At 36.4% G+C, this 17,232-nt stretch overlaps 1 protein-coding gene across 1 annotated transcript; it reads left to right on the forward strand.

The window, feature by feature from the left end:
• The first annotated feature begins 1,440 nt into the window (after positions 1–1,440).
• LOC121426732 (sodium-coupled monocarboxylate transporter 1-like) lies at positions 1,441–14,301 on the forward strand. The gene is made up of 16 exons (XM_041623112.1): positions 1,441–1,580; positions 1,827–2,202; positions 2,690–2,755; positions 3,577–3,628; positions 4,206–4,273; positions 4,973–5,127; positions 6,735–6,875; positions 7,805–7,934; positions 8,356–8,444; positions 8,898–9,019; positions 9,952–10,022; positions 10,559–10,645; positions 10,941–11,146; positions 11,717–11,817; positions 13,168–13,304; positions 13,814–14,301. The coding sequence occupies exons 2-16, from the start codon at positions 1,837–1,839 to the stop codon at positions 13,940–13,942; spliced, it is 1,920 nt and encodes a 639-aa protein (XP_041479046.1). The 5' UTR covers positions 1,441–1,580; positions 1,827–1,836; the 3' UTR covers positions 13,943–14,301.
• The last annotated feature ends 2,931 nt before the right edge of the window (positions 14,302–17,232 follow it).

Below are 17,232 nucleotides of genomic sequence, written 5' to 3' on the forward strand. Positions count from 1 at the left end.
GGGGTAGCTGAATGTACGTACGCCGGTATTTCTCGCTAGCGCTAGGCCAAGCTCCGGCCGCCACGGCCCCCGTACATCGGTCGGGTGTACGTGCCGCGGAGCAACCGTGTGCACTTGTTTCTTGTTCTTGGTGTGGTGGTGATGGTGGTACTTTTATGTGCTAGTAGTAGGGGGGGGGGGGGGGGGCTGGTTGGTGATGCAAGTTTGTGCCCACCTCTTTTTTCCATTAAACAAAACCTATTCCTTCGAATTTAGCCTAGAGGGGCCTATGTATAGGAAGATATGATGATGATAATGAACGGGGTTATAAGCGACGATGAATAGTGCGCCTTCGATCTGATGATCGACCATGATGATTATGATGATGGTGATGATGATGAAGTTGCATCACATGATGATGATGTTGTTGTTGTTGATGATGATGATGATGCTGCTGATGATGATAAAAATCATGTGGTTGTGGTGGCGGTAATTGACTATTGCCCCTTGCATTGTGCATGTATATAAAAGGGCTAGTGACGGTGATTTTGCCAATAATGATGATTTTGAAGGTTGATAAAAATTTGAATTAAGAAGCGCACCAATATTCAAGATAAGCCAATGTTCTTTTGTGTTATTTTTCCGTAGCTTTATATTGCAACATACAAGGGATTTTCATATATCGTCCTATATCCCGATCTTTGTTTCGGTTTTCTGCAACTACATTTAGTCTCAAGACCATGATTGTCTTTAAAGGGGAATACTCTATATAGACTGGAAACCAATCTTATACTTGAACAGACAAAGTAAAATCAGCCAAATTAAGCAATTTCATTAAACTTGTATTTTAAGGAATACCGAAGTTATGACAACATTTTGCCGGTCATTTTGCATTACTTCGGTGAACAGGTCTGCATGTTCTGCTCATGAAATGAATGAGTAAGCTGATGATGTCCCACGTATTAATTCTATGAAAATTATATTCATTCAAATTTTGTCCGCCGAACCTCTTTCCTTTTGTACTTCGTCGAATGACATTTAGTTCATATAAACAGTTGATCAAAGCATGGAGTTAGAACGTCCTTAGTTAGGATAGTCCTTACTATTTATCATCCGCCCACTTACTAGGCCTAAATCAGATAAACCAAATTGACTCAGTTAAACTAAAAACTCCGTTTTAAAAGTGATATACATGTGTGTTATAGTAGGATCATTCAATATGCACAACTATGCCAATCGGCAAATGTGAATCATTAAAGATAAATCTTCAAATTGCTCGTTTATTTCGTATAGAATAAAGGACTTCGTTCCTCGAATGATTATTTATTAATTACTGTCCCTATTTGTCATTAGTAGGTCTACTTAACAAAATATCGTTCAAAGTCCAAATAAGGCATGATAAGAATATAAGCTGCCCTATGTGGCGACAAAATAAGTCATGTTATTGGCATTTTCATTATAATTCATGTCTTGCGTTCTCGAAACAGTCTTGGACTTTGGAGGTAGATAAAATCGAAAAAGACCAACATTTTTATATTGTGGATGATGTGAGCGAGAGATGGGGAACAGTTGCTAATTTTTCTTTGCACACAGAACAGCAGGTAAGCAAGAAGTAGAGCTCTATAGAAACAAAGATTAATATCATTTAGAAAATAAATGTTTTTAATAATTTCTGCTCTGAAATGCATATAGTCCAAGTTGAGATTATTTATTTATTTTCACTCCTAAGTTAATACTGCTGATTTTTCTTTATTTCATTTGTGATTGGCCTATGAATATTGCATTGAACGTTGGATGGTATTTCGATATTATTCATTTGTACGTTCCACGTTTTGTTTCATATTTAGTAATGAAAATATGGAGAGCAAAAAAATATCAAAACTCTTCACTCCCGGGGACTACGCGGTCTGTATCACCATGCTCGTCTTGTCGCTCGTCATCGGACTCGTTGCTGCCTACGTCGAACGCCGTCATCGTGGCCGACATCGGATAACCTCCGAACGTTTCCTTCTTGGCAGTCGACGTTTAAACGTCATACCCGTATCGATGTCAATGACGATCCCGTTCGCAGCAGCGATTAATATCCTTGGGACCCCGGTTGATGTGTATATGTATAATACCATGTTTTGGTGGATATGTTTGGCTTATATAATCGGTGGTGCCATTGTTTGTCGGATGTTTGTGCCCTTGTATTTCAACATTGGCGTTGTTAGCGCTTTTGAGGTGAGGATCTACAGAATGATGATTTAATAAAATAATTGTACAAAATATAATATATTCTAAATATTGAAATTCTGGACCAGGGGCAGCGCCAAGGCATTTGATTTGATAATTTTAAATTATAATCATCTTGTTTTAATCGAATAAGAAGATTAGTATGTATGACTCAGACCACTTATTTGTCTTTTCTTCTTTAAAAAAGAAAACTCAATGGGAGGGGTGTGACCCCTTCCCTAGGGTATTGCCCATATTTGCACTAAAAAAAGTGTGGGTAAGAAACGCAAGATAAGCTCTACTTTCTCTCATAGAATTTGAGGGAAAAGCAAAAAAATACGGTTTCTGTGATTTGAATGATGTTGTTTTGTATGGATTCGATTACTATTTTAATTTTTCATTGCAAGCTATTATCTGCAAAATGATTGATATTTACTGCAAAATTTTGACGCTGAAAATGTTTGATTGATTCATGAATAATCTCTTCTTTCCTTAGTATTTAGAGCTTCGATTCAACAAGACTGTGAGAGTGTTCTGCAGTCTGCTATTTATTGTACAGATGGTGAGTTATTGAATGATTATTTGCATGCATTTTCACATAAAACGAATAAAATAAACATGTTCAAAATAATATACCCAATCATATATGGCGAATAGCCCATTTCAGCGCGGGACTATTCTGGGGTCGTTAGTTTTCTGAAATGGCGAAACCCCTCCCTCTTTTCATATTGATTGACACGCCTAACATGCCTAAAACTGTTAATATCACATCCATTTCCCCAACGAACATGGACCTGATGATGAAGAGCTAGTATCAAATCCACTGGAATCCATGGTATTAAAAGTGTCCCTGTGTTACTAAAGAGGCATAATACCAACATGTGTCTTAACAAAGTTACGGCATATTTTGATGGATTGCACATTTTGCAAAATTATAACCAAAATGTTGAATTTACAAATGCGCCGTCACAAGGGGTCAAAAATTGACCATTGACGCATTAACGACTGTTCATATAGCTGATCATAAAACAAAACAGACTATTATGATTTCCTTTACCCTTTGCAATTTTATGTGAAAGAAATATACAGGAATAAATCTTACACATTATTTTGTTTGACCTTTCCACAAAATCAATTTCCTGCGTTGCATTTTATTAATTATTCTAATTTACACTCAGAAAATTGTTTTTACATCTTTACCCAGAAAAGGGCATGGACTTCATTTTTTTCAGAATGAGGAAATTTGTTTGACACTCGTAGGCTAGTTGTCTCTTCAATACCAAAGTATGTGAACAAAGGAGATGCCCCTTCATTTCTAATAAAGCCAAATTATAATAAAACTCAGTCCGAATTTAATGTGTTCTTTTCTTTCTTTCTTTTTAGATGGTATATCTCGGTATTGTGTTATATGTACCATCATTAGTTATTCAAACTGGTAAGAACATTAATTCTAAATCAGCATGATTACTTCGAGGACCATGTGTCATAAAAAAATGGTACAGTGTTACTATGATCAAATCACAGCCTTCGATTTAGACTAACATCTCTACAGACCTCCTCCTGTTCATTTCCATGCCATACAATTTAAACAATTTTGTATATTTCGTTTAAGAACACATTTTTTTTTAATTAGATTTTTGCTTAGACATGAACAAATTATACCCATCAGGTCCAATATCTATTAACCAATCGACGTGGTAACTTGGAATAGGTCGCTGCTTAACTGTTGGACATAAGCTGTGCTCATCTCAGTGATTTATTTTTTTATCATTCTCATTCAAAAGGTGTGAAATATTCAATTTATGTGTGTTTGAGGGAGTGGGTGTGTGGTGGGAGGGGGGGGGGCAGGACTAAGGAGGAATAAGTAAGAATGATTATGCATGGAATTGTGCTATATTATGAAAGCATTGACTCAATTTGCATTTCTATCAAATTTTTACCATGTTAACCCTGAAATGCATGCCAATAATGCTATTAGATCATTGAAGTGTTTCATTTTCTTCTTTTCACAGTGACAGGCTTCAATTTGTGGGCGAGTCACACCATAATCCTAGTCGTTGCTCTTGGTTTTACAACGGTGGTAAGACTGAATAAATATATTTCTTTTATCATTTTTTGTATTTACTCGAGTATTGGTTAGCGAGAGTATGACATACACTTAACCATCATTAAATCAACAGAATCCACAGACATATTTATTTTTCAATCATAATATCTAATTTCAAATTATTCTTAGCAGTTATCATCCGTTCATAAAAATATTGATAACAATAAAGATGATAATTTTGCTGTGAAAGAAGGAGAAATGAATATATGAGATTACAATTCATTTGAGGAATATTATATATTATTTGGGCCTAATTGTTACCACTAAAATATGAAACCCATAGCATTTCAAGTGTGGAAAAAGCATTATTTCTTTGAATGGAATGGTTTAAGCACCTTACTAATCGTAAGAACAAAAGAGAATAACATCCACTGTATATGTAATAATGCTATGCGATGATCAAAGCATTTTAATAGTAACAATAATCACATCTTTGAGTCCTATTATAGAACATACATGACATACAATGGAACAAAATTTATTCGTGCTTCAAAAGGGACTTGAGACTATTACAGCGCATATGTATTTCGAGGAATAAATTCCTTCAAGATCACAAAGATACTCTTTTACCTCACCTTGGATTCAATCAGCGCAATATCGATCAATTACTCTGAGTAATGATAGATTTTAATTATCTTTTGTTGTTTCATGTTCCTTGGCCTCTTAACACAGGGAGGAATGAGAGCGATCGTTTGGTCAGATGTTCATCAGACCATCATCATTCTACTAGGTCTCATTGCTGCCGTTGTCATGGGAACGAACCAGGTCGGAGGACTGGGAGAGGTGATGCGAATAGCACGAGAGAGCGATCGTTTCAAGCTAGCGGTGTACGTCATACTACTATCAATTAATTGATTCAATTTAACCTTTAGTACTCTATTTCATTTTTAATTTCATAAGCAATCATAATCCGCAAGACGCTGATGGATTTCCGTTTGTAATTGAATAACTATCTTTGGATATAACTTTGCAAGGATATTAAGTAGCCACTTAAATTCTTCCAAGAATTATGAGAACATACACTCTCAACAGGGAAATAGGTTGAGTGAAGCCACGTGTTCTCCGTATAACAAAACATCAAATTTTGTCAAAACACAATAAAGCAATGTTTTGTGAATATCAGTTGAAACAAGCCTTTTTCCTAATATTTACTCCTTGAAACAGATGCTCCCTTCCCCAATTACTCTACATCTTCTTTAGATTGCATGTACCATGCACACCTACATGAGCCTAACCTTCAAGGGAGTCCACATGCATATACCAGGGGCCGCGGAAGCGGGGGGAGGGATGGGTTCCCCGCCCCAATTTTTTCCAAAACCATGTACAAAAACGTTTAAATGACCACATGATTGTGATTTTTTGCATGGTCAGCCAACCACCCCCCCCCCTCCTCCTTTGAAATCCGTTCCGCGGTCCCTGTATACGGCTAAACACACACGCATTGAGTTGAGCAGAGACAGTAATTACTGGGGATGATCACCCCGTTGGTGTGTTTAATTAGTTTACAAAGGACAAAAAGAAAGCGAAAAGAAAGCAGAGTATACCGAAGACTATATCACAGATAGGGGGATTAGTCGTTAAATTATAACATGTCGTCTTGCCCGTATCGAATTACCCTGACACCACCCGTGATTATTGGCACAAACAAACTATCTGCACATCCAAATAAACGAAGTTGCACCTTAAAGTGCACTCTGTTCCTGAGAGTATTATTAGCAGGGGTGGCTCCATTGACTTTGTCGGAAGGCAGGGGGCGGCAGACCCCTTGACTTTTCAAATGGTTGAATAAAGATAAGAAAAAATAGGGAAACTAATAATAAAGAGAAAATGCAAGATAGGAGGAAGAAGAGAATGAAAAGTAAGGTCTGGGCCCTGTGACTCTATCAATATTTTTTTATTCAATTGAAAGCAAACTATGACGTCACATTTAGGTCGCCCTAAATATTCGGGCGCCGCCTTTGATTATTATCATCATGAGAATTCGTGTGCATCACATTTTTACGCCTTGCCCGATGTCCCATCCCCTTAATTCTTTTTTCTAAAGTCTCTCCAGTAATCCATTTCCGGGTAACTCGATCCAACACATTTTATTTATCTTCAACTGTTCATTTCGTTATTACCTCGCGTGGCCTTTGATTTCCCTGATCATGTCGATCAAAGCAACTTGTTACATATACGAGATCGTAGACATATTTTAGTAAAAATTAATTTCTTTGCTTTAATTTGAATTTGAGTGTTTTATGTATAAGTGCAGTGATGTATTTTTAAGTGTTAATGTGATAGTTACTTCTCTGTTGAACAATGGGTATGTACATGTGTAATATACTGTGAGAAATACTGCCTAATAGACAAGCATTAATTTGGATTCAATGAAGTTGGAAAGGTGGGGATATATTTGCTATTTAAAGTATTTTTTTTCTTTTCTGACTTGTAGGGTTAGTTTTGATCCGACTGTCCGTCATACAGTATGGTCAGTAGTAGTCGGCATGACTGTCATTGTAGTAGGTACAATGGGAACCAATCAAGTCATCGTGCAGAAGTACATAAGTCTACAATCACAAACACAGGCAAAAATGTGAGTTTCAGGTATCATAGTTTGTTATGTGAGAAAACATCTTCCCTGAAAAGGATGGCACGTGGTAAACCTACCCCCCAAAACCTTCGAGCATTGGGACTGTGTTTTTGCATAATAAAACGCTGTCACCCTCCACCCTTTTTCCCAACTTTTCCGCTCTTTCCGCTTTGAGAATGTACATGCATTTATGATCTTCACATTCGTATATTTGTTAAATTGTTTCGACTCACAAATTGTAAATGTCATTGTTTGCTGACGAATGAGACTCAAATAAAATAATCTATATACATTTTGTGATTACTTGACTTACATATATACGCCAACTAATTGTTTGCCACAAATCCTGACGAAATAAGTGTCAGGGACACTTTCCCCCTTCCAAGTCGCTCCATTTTGACAGGGTATATATCCTATTTCCTCCTCTTACATACCACCACATTTCCACTTTGTCTAATGCAAATTCGTCCAATCGCCAATAGTCTACTATCACTTGGTCTACCATCAGTTCGTCCACTATCCATATGGTCTAATTGCCAATTAGTCCACTCCCCATTTCGTCTAATAACCGGTTGGTCCAATAGCCATTTAGTCCATATAACATTTAGTCCATTTTGACTAAGTTTTAATTGTGCAAAATGGATGAAAATATAAATGGATATTAGACCAACTAGTTATGATACAAAATGGTCATAGATTAAATGGTGATTAGACGAAGTGATGATTGGACCAAACGGTTATTGAACCAAATGGTTGTTAGACGAAATGTGGATGGACGGAATGGTATTAGACTCAATGAAGGTAGACCATGTGGAAGAGTTGGCAGTAGACGAATTGGCAATTTACCCCTAAATTGCATCTGTCTGATTGAATTCGTTTATGTTTAAACTGAGATGAGTTTGAACTGAAGGTAGAGCTTTATATTTTACCAGGGCCATCATGTTATCATCACTTTTCAAGGTGGTGGTCGTGTCACTCTGTGTATTACTAGGCCTAGTAGTCTATGCTGCTTATAGCCTCTGCGATCCTTACTCTGTTGGACAGATCTCGCATATTGACCAAGTGAGAAATTGAACATCTAGCTTATTTTTTACTGAGCAGGTATGTGTGGGTGCATGTGCTTTGTTATTTTTTTAAATCCTAATTATTTTTTTTAGTTTGTTTATATGGATGCAATATATAACTATGAATACCCCTTTCCAGCAATGAAGCTCTTATTATACCGTAGACAAATGTATTGACGATTGAACACAAATCCTAATTATTTTTTTTTAGTTTGTTTATATGGATGCAATATATAACTATGAATACCCCTTTCCAGCAATGAAGCTCTTATTATACCGTAGACAAATGTATTGACGATTGAACACAATGGTACATGAAATGAAGGGCGTTTCTACAGGGACTAGCTATTTCCGTAAAAAAAGGTTAAATAAGTGAAAATGTGAAATTTCGAAAGATGCTTTTCTGTACTTTTTCTCAGCTGACGCCCTTCTTTGTGATGGATCTGTTTTCATCTAAACCTGGACTTCCTGGTTTATTCGTTTCAGCAATATTGGCTGCATCCATCAGGTTAGAAGCAAAAACGAGCTAGGAGTAAAGTCTGAGAAAGAAAGAGAGAGAGAGCAAAAGAGAGAAAAAGAGAGGGGGATGGGGAGTTGGTTTAGGAAGGAGTTCAGGAGGGGGAGAGAGAGGATGGAGATATCGTCGCGCGGGTGTGTGGATCATTCAGTGAGTAAGTGTGTGCCTAGTGTTTGTGTAACAAATTAAACGTCAACCTTCATACATTTTTCCTGGGCTATGTGATTAAAATATTATATTTTTGCTTCCTAATACTATCGTGAAGCTATATTCTTTTAAACCTTAGAAGAAATTGTGCTGAGACCCCATATAAGGGGCTATTTCCAGTTCAGTAAGATACCTTCTGCTAGGACAAAACTTAATTACACCATCTTTTGATTAACATGGCATCATGTTTATTAGATGAATGTCCCTTCTGATTTTTTTCATACTTCAAAATGACAGCTCGCTCTCTTCAGGTCTAGCCTCTTTGTCGGCGGTAACAGGAGAAGACGTTCTTAAAGCATTCTGGCCAAATATTAGTCTCAATAAATACAGCTGGATTCTACGCATTCTCCTCGAAGTAAGTTATACATATTGGAAATATGATAATGATAGTTCTGATAATTACCATAATGATAATGATATCAAGAGTGCTCATTCTTATCTTCGTTTCTTTTCTTCTTCTTCTTCTCCTCGTCCTTTCTTTCTTTCTTTCTTTCTTTCCTTTTTAAAAGACCAGCCCTGTATCATCATCTACAACAACAACAACAAAAACAACAACAACTACTACTACTACTACCACTATACTACTACTTCTGCTACTACTACTACTACTACTACTACTACTACTACTACTACTAAAACTACTACTACAACAACAACAACTACTACTACTACAACTGATACTACTGCAACTGCTACAATTGCTACTGCTACTACTGTACTACTACTACTACTACTACTACTACTACTACAACAACCACTACTACTACTACTACAACTGCTATTACTTCTACTACTATTACTACTACTACTACTACTACTACTACTACTACTACTACTACTACTGCTATTACTACTATTACTACTACTACTACTATAACAACAACTACTACTACTATTACTTCGAAATTTCTTCGTTTTTCACCAAATATGATTTCCAAATAATCCAGAGAAAAGATTAAATGATGTTAGTGCAAATAATTCATGACGCATATTTTACTTAGTGATGTTTTCTAAGACTCGTTAGATTTGCTAATAAACACGAGAGATGACTTAATTTTTGAATTGTTATTATACTGTACAAAAGCGACATAAATCTGTTTATCATGATTGTGTAATACGGTATAAAATATAAATTCTAAAGACTGGGAACATAGCTTTATTGGGTAAATATTCTCTTGAGTATTTTGGATCCGTTTAAAATCCTTTTCCAATAGCTATCAGAAGGGGGTACCATGTATGATTTAAGATGATTAACCGAGACATCGTCTCTCCTTTTCATTCATATTTACAGCATTGCTTTATGGAATTATATCACTTGGATTTGCTGCACTTGCGAGTAGCTTACAGCAGAGTATTTTACCCGTGAGTCCTCTAATATAAGCTAATATTTTCTCCACACAGCAGGTGAAATATTCAGCATAGAGTAAAAGTCGAAGATAATTCAATTGAAATGATTTTTTATATGCCTGTCTTATTTGCGATTTATCAAACAAACTCAGATTGACATTGATCTCTATTTTGGATTCAGTGTAATCGGGTCATGGTAAATGATATCAATTTCAGTTTAATTCACTCAACTACTTTCAATTACTGGCTCTTATTGAACCAATTTTACAGTCAACGTATTAACCCACCCAGAAGGACGGGACATCAATTTGGAACACTTGAATATCTTGTGAGTTGGAAATAAATCAAATAAATATAGGTAAGCTACCGAGAAAAAAAAATCAACGTAACATGAAGTGCTATATATGGCCAAACAGGATAGTTCGATTCATATAATGCGTGCATTTTTATAATGCTTACAATTTGATGAATTGTAATGACTTATGACAATGGGTTAAGCAATCTCGAAATAGTCATTCTGTGATATAATTTACTGTTCTTTTTCTTTGCAGCTAACTATTTCTTTGTTTGGAGTTGTAGGCGGAATTGTATTAGGGATATTCACACTAGGAGTATTCTTTCATCGGAGTTCGTCTCAGGTTTGTTTTCTCCCTTTTTTTAAGTTGCCTAACTTGTTTTCGACCACGACATCACATGAGGGGGGGGAATAGGGGGCAGGGGCCACCCTCTATGAAGTAGTGGGGGAAGAAAGAAGAGAAGACATAAGAGCACAGGAAGAGAAGTATTATGTGTTACCAATACCAGTGTAATTCAATGTAGAAAAAAGTAGTCGGTTTTAATTGCAGTTAAAGATCTTGCAAAAGTGATATGTGGTGATTATGATGAAGTGAGGTGTGATTCGGTCTACTGTCATTCGTAAATCTTTTTCTTCAGGGAACCATGGTCGGAGCCGTGCTGGGCCTAATTGTCGTCGTGTGGTTGAAGCTCGGATCCACAGTCTCATCGTCAGGATCGCTTGGGGAAGTTAACCACCTGCTCGTTGGCGGGTGCAAGTACATAAATGCAACAACTATAGCGGACGACATCTCGGCGACGACCGCAACCACTGTATTGCTCACAACCGTCGCCCCGCAAAGACGGTAATATAAAGATTATGCTTAAAAACCAGTAGGCCTAGTTCTCTGTGATGAAGTGATCCTTTTAATTATTTCTAAATGATATTTAGAAATATTGTCATTTTTTGTGTTTTATTTTTTCTTAATATATTCAATCTATTAATCTGATTGATTCTACTCCATTGATTATTTTTCAGCTTGTTTATTTACACTGGGTGTAGGGGGGGGGGGTCTGTTGGGCCCCTAGTGAAAGAAAATGGCAATATATGTAATCAATATTCCTGGTGAGCAGAGTTGTCATAATACAGATGAAAAAAATCAGAGCAGAGTCTATCGGCAGGGCTTATAGTCTCCTCCATATACACATCAAAATCATGGAATTCGAGAATATGGCTGTTAAAATGCGACAGGCAGTTTATCCTTTGACAAGACGCGGCGCTTGCTTTCTGGTAAGTAGCCTAACAAAAAAAAAATGACTTCTATTACTTCTAACACACATTATTCTTTCGTGAATTGAATATCAATATTGTATTTATCGTGTATTTTTGTTCTTCTTCTGGTAAAAATTCATTTTTATTTTCTCTTGAAAACCAGGAGGTTTCTGGCAGGCTTGTATCGTTTATCCTACCAATATTATGCACCATTAGGACTGGTCGTCACAGTAGCCCTGGGCATGATTGCAAGTGCCGTTTCTGGTAAATCACATTTCTTTTGAATCAGATCACTTAGGTAAGTTTGTTTTAACTGAATTATAGTCAAACATAATGGATTTATTAGTATCATTGATATTTTCTGCAGACCCGAATTTCGAGTTATTTCATACCAAAGGGCTCAAAACATTAGACAAAAAATTATTCCTCCATCACTGACTTTGTTACAACTTGTCGCACAATGACATCAGGGTCACCTGTGCAGTTTTGCGTTTTAACTGATATCTTGTTCAAATAGATAATAATAATCATAAAAAATAAGGAGTATCTATACTTTAGTTAAAGTGTTAGACTCTGTCAGCTTCTTTCTTTGTGGGGGGGAGCCGTGGTGTAGTGGTTCTGACTCTTGCTTTGTAAACAGAGGGTCGTTTGTTCGAATGTCACCGCGGTCTGGCGTCTTTGGCAAGGCGTTAATCCACACTTTGCCACTCTCAACCCATGTGTTAAAGGGGTACCTGGTAGGATGTGAAAAGTCATTGTAGATTGTCCAGTACTGTGTGCGCCTCCTTGGCGACTGGCCGTTACTCCCCGGGAGTGGAGAATGTGCATACATTGTGTGCGGGAATGACTGATTGGATCCAATAACCGGGGTAATAATATATCTGTAAAGCGCTGAGACACGTCGTTATTCCGATGCATTAAGCGCTATATAAAGAGCGGATTATCATCATCATTATTATTATTTCATGTATCAGATATATTTTACAATCATTCGTAATAGTTGACTAAAAAATCAATCAATTTGGCAATTACGGGCAGCCATATATGTTTATTCTAAATGAAGACTTGCGGCTCGTGGGATACGATTCGTCAAATGTCATTATTTCCATCAAATCTGAATAAATTGTTGTCTGTCTATAGAAATTGAGATAACCTTTTTGAGTACGCCCTCCCCCCAAAAAAAAGATCAGTCGCATCGTAGGTGCACTCGGTTTCAAATTGAAGGTGCAATTCGATTTTTCTACGAAGAGCAACATGATAACCAATATCCTAATCCGCGGTTTACCCGGATACAACGTAATATTCGGTGATCATGATGATACCGGACAGTTCTACTGCCATCACAATGACGATCAAAATGTTCCCAGTTGTGATCCTTGCAGGTAAAACAAAACAAACACAGAAAACCCGCGCTCTTTCGGCTAATCTTGAGTAATTTGCCTTCAGAGCATTGCAACTTCTGGCGGCCATAACTTGAGTTCCAAAGAAGAACAAATGTTCTTTCAATGGAACATGCAATTAACCAGGTGTGTTGCTAGGTCAGTACACGAGTCATATTTTGTTAGGCATACTTGAAGTCCCCAAATTTCTATATATTTCTCGTCTATTTTCTAGGATTCGGAGATCCGGCCTCTGTGGATCCTGGTCTTAAGCTGTATGTTGTAGACTCATTGCTGTGCTGTTTACCCGTATGTTTGAAGGATCTAGTACGAAGAGATGGTCAGCATAAGGAGTATAAATATCCACACGGCGTAAGAAAAAAAATCAGTTGTGATAACAATAATCTGTTGCATAGATCTATGTAATTATCCTCACCGTTCGGTCAGAGGTTGGGTTAAGGCTCGTTGTATTATCAATATCAACCTACAAAAACAATATTCTTAATTATGTACAAGCCCCATGTCTTGTGGATAATTAACTGATAAGGTTCATAAATACAGGTATAAGTATATACTACATGTTTTGCATGATATACATACTATGTTTTCGGTCTGTAAAAGGTTCAGGTTGTCTGTAATTGAAAGGAAGTAAACCAAGTCGAAAAAAAAGTTTTGACAAAAAAAAATTGAATATTAAAGCGAATGTTGTAATACTGACACCATAGGTTTACCAGCCATGATAGATGGTTCATAAATTAACCCCGTGCAAAGAAAAAAGAAAATATGTGTGCGTGCGTATATCGAATGAGTCGTGCACACTTACGTTTTAATGGAGTAACCTTCTATTTGATCCCTCCATCTTTTCAAACATTATGTCATAGATCGATGAAAAACCCAACGAGAACGACAAGGAGACATCGGATCATGAGGCATCCGAATTGCAGTCAGATATCCGAGAAGAACCGACTGAAAATTCACACGAGGATTATGAAACCACGACGTGGTTGTGACGATCACCACATTCTTAACGCCTGTCGTTTTGTTAAAGTGCAAGTGGTTAGGCTTACCTTTTACTTAAGTTCCGATAATGAAGTTCAAGTAAAGTAAATGCAGTGAAGAATTATCTCGATGAAACTTTCGAGAATTTTTTCCTTCTTCTGAACTAGAAAAATAAGTAGTTTTAAAAAAGGCGCTATGCCACAGACAGTGTTAGATGGGCTGAGTTTTGCTATGGTGCATTTTTAAAACATTCCTTGAATAAATTCTTTCATTCATGATTCGCGCATCAGAAGTCGATACTAAAAACAAATGTTGACGAATAAAATGATTCAACCTCACAATAACACCTTTTCTTCATAAAATGCGGGGTTTGTGAAGGGGTTTTCCAGTATTTAAATAGCACATACTCGTGGGCAAGAATGAAATTAAGCTTGGAGGAAAGGCCACCCTAATTGCGAAATTGAGAGATATTAGTCCTATATCGGGTTTGTTTAACAAATCAATACTGAATGGATGCCACTTAATTCTCTATTTACCTTGGAGAAATTTGAAGTATTGTTATTTTTTTAGTTAAATGTGTATGCTAATTTTTACTTGTAGATATTTGAATCATTTGGCTCATTATAAAGACAGAGTTTATCGTATGCATTTCTTCAGAAACATAAGCATATAGGGAATAAATAAAGTTATAATATATTCAGTTCAATTTATTCTCATTTTTCTTATATCCACAATGTTGATGTTGTCATTGAAATTGTAATGTTAATTTAAGATATTTATTTCCAGGGACCTCGGGGAAGAACAGATGGGCTGCATTATTTTTTAGCCCATCTGAAACGAGTCATCCCTACGATAAATATAAGTTTTATATGTTGTATTATATTCATTACTTATGGTATGATTCTGTAATACTAATTTGATCTTACAATGTATATTTTATTTATATTTACATATTTGTATCGTGAATAAACCAAACCACAATGGAAATAGCATTAGAATAAACAGGAGAAACAAATTTATAATACAATACACACACACCCTCACACACACATACTCCCACCCACACCCCCACATACCACGTGAGTAAAATAAAAATCTTGACACATCACAAATCCTCAATTCATGGGGAAAACTATGAACACATATCATAATTATATTCTCCCAAATATTTTGATACCGTATATATGTGGTAGATCATCACGCTTGGATGATCAGTAGGTCTTCTTCGCAGTGATGTAAATGTTCCTTTGCGCCAAAGTAAGACACGACTGCAATTATTGACTCCAGATGTCAAGGATGTCCTAATCCTACAAGGGTTACATTAAATCCATTGCAAAACACCTTTTAAATAATTAACATTAAAAACAGGTTTAACAAACACTTTTTTGTATCATTTCTCAAGTCATTTCCCTTTAATAGGGATTTGCATTTAGTTTTACTATCTCTTATGGGATTATGACATCATTGGTAACTGAATTGATTCACTGCAGCTATGCCTTACCTTTGCGCGAATCAAAACTTGCATCACAGTAAAAAATAACTCCTGATTAAGCACATATAAGTGGTATCAAATTATTTGGGAGAAGATACTCTTTCAGGTCATGTAAAATAATTATATGCTCCTGACATATTTTTTTTTTAATTAAAATTGAGGATTTTTGAGGTGGGCTTTTTATTTTGACTCACATGGTATATAGCATTTTCAACTACTCTGCTATATACCCGAGACCTCACGCTAGCTTTTAAAAGCACTTCGAGTCCGGAACATACCAAACGCAATTTGGCCTCGAGGCCCCCTCACACCTCACCGAATTGCTTGAATGATGCCTTGCGATGCCTGGCGAAAGGTATTTTTTAAAATCGTTTTCAATGGTAACTGAGAATAAATCATATTTACCTTTCGTGTTTGGGTTCGTACACCTTCTGAACTAACAGCTGCGATTTTTGAAATTCGCGAGGAAATGTCGAACATGTTTATGATTTCTCGACGAATTCAACAATCGTTGGTCATCTGTTTGAATTCGCATCTCTCATTTAGTCTGCGGTAATCGTTCGTTTATCCTTCGTGTGTCATTGTCCCGCATAGTCCTCATCGCGCTTTTGCCAAATTGGACCGATCTCGAAAGAACGTACAAGAACGCTCGATCTATTCCCTCGTCTTTGTTTCTAATCGCACGTCATCTCAACCATTGCTCACTGTTCGTTTGTCTTATTGTATTGTATCAACCCTTCGTTCGCATTCGGCTGCAATTTACTCAAAGAGGTGAACCGAAAAATCGATATCCTTCGCATATTATATTTATCCTTCGCTTACCGTTCGTTGATAAAATTTGACAATAGTTACTGATCGCATGATTTGACGGATTTTTTTTTAATTCGTTGAATTCGCGTGCATTTTCCCATTCGTCACCCTTCGTCCGCCTACATTCGATCAGGTGTGAGGGGGCTCTTACTACTGATCACGCGTACAAATTATTTTTGCATTCTTTTTTTTAAAGAAAATGTCAGTTTCAGTTTTGTTTATATCCAAGCTCACACCAAAAGAGACAAATCAAAATTCAATAACAATGAGACAAACACAGTATGATACAGTACAATAGAATACAAAAATCTATGTAAGCAATGCAGTGGTAATAACAGAGATACTGCAGATTACAATCTAAGTATGCATTATGAAGGGAAAACTATTAAGAAAAATACAAAAGCGTGAAGTTCATAGTGTCACCCTCAATGACATTCCTCCTAAAAGGGTCGCATTAAAATTCATTACAAAACAGTTTTTCAATAATTACATGTGTTAATAACACTTTGTAGTATCAATTCTCTAATTTCATTGCAAAGGACTTCGCAAATACGTTTGCTCTCTCATTTAGGAATATAACATTATTGATATCTGGATTCATTCCTTTCAGTCATGACTTTAGCGAAAATCAAAATTTACATCCCGGCAAAGAATACCTACTGATTATCCAGGGCGAAAACATACCACACAAATTTGGTATCTAACTTTTGGGAGAAGATACTCTTTCAGGTCATTCTATAGTAATTAGGTGTTTATGAAATATTTCTTTCCTTAAGTTAAGGGTTTTTGAGTTTTTTTTTTTTAATCACACGGTATATTCGTTAATTACTCTGCACCGACTCTCAATTGATTTGAAAACCTTTTCCTATGTGTTCTAAATTGATTGGTTCCAAAAACTTCTCAGTTTTTAACAAAACAAACAATGAAGGTCATTATATATCATGCAGTTTTCATGGAAGGTGAATTGTTTATTGATGTTCCAGGACTTTGTTAAAAGGA

This window comes from Lytechinus variegatus, chromosome 13, assembly GCF_018143015.1.
Source record: "Lytechinus variegatus isolate NC3 chromosome 13, Lvar_3.0, whole genome shotgun sequence".
Lineage (NCBI taxonomy): Eukaryota > Metazoa > Echinodermata > Echinoidea > Temnopleuroida > Toxopneustidae > Lytechinus > Lytechinus variegatus.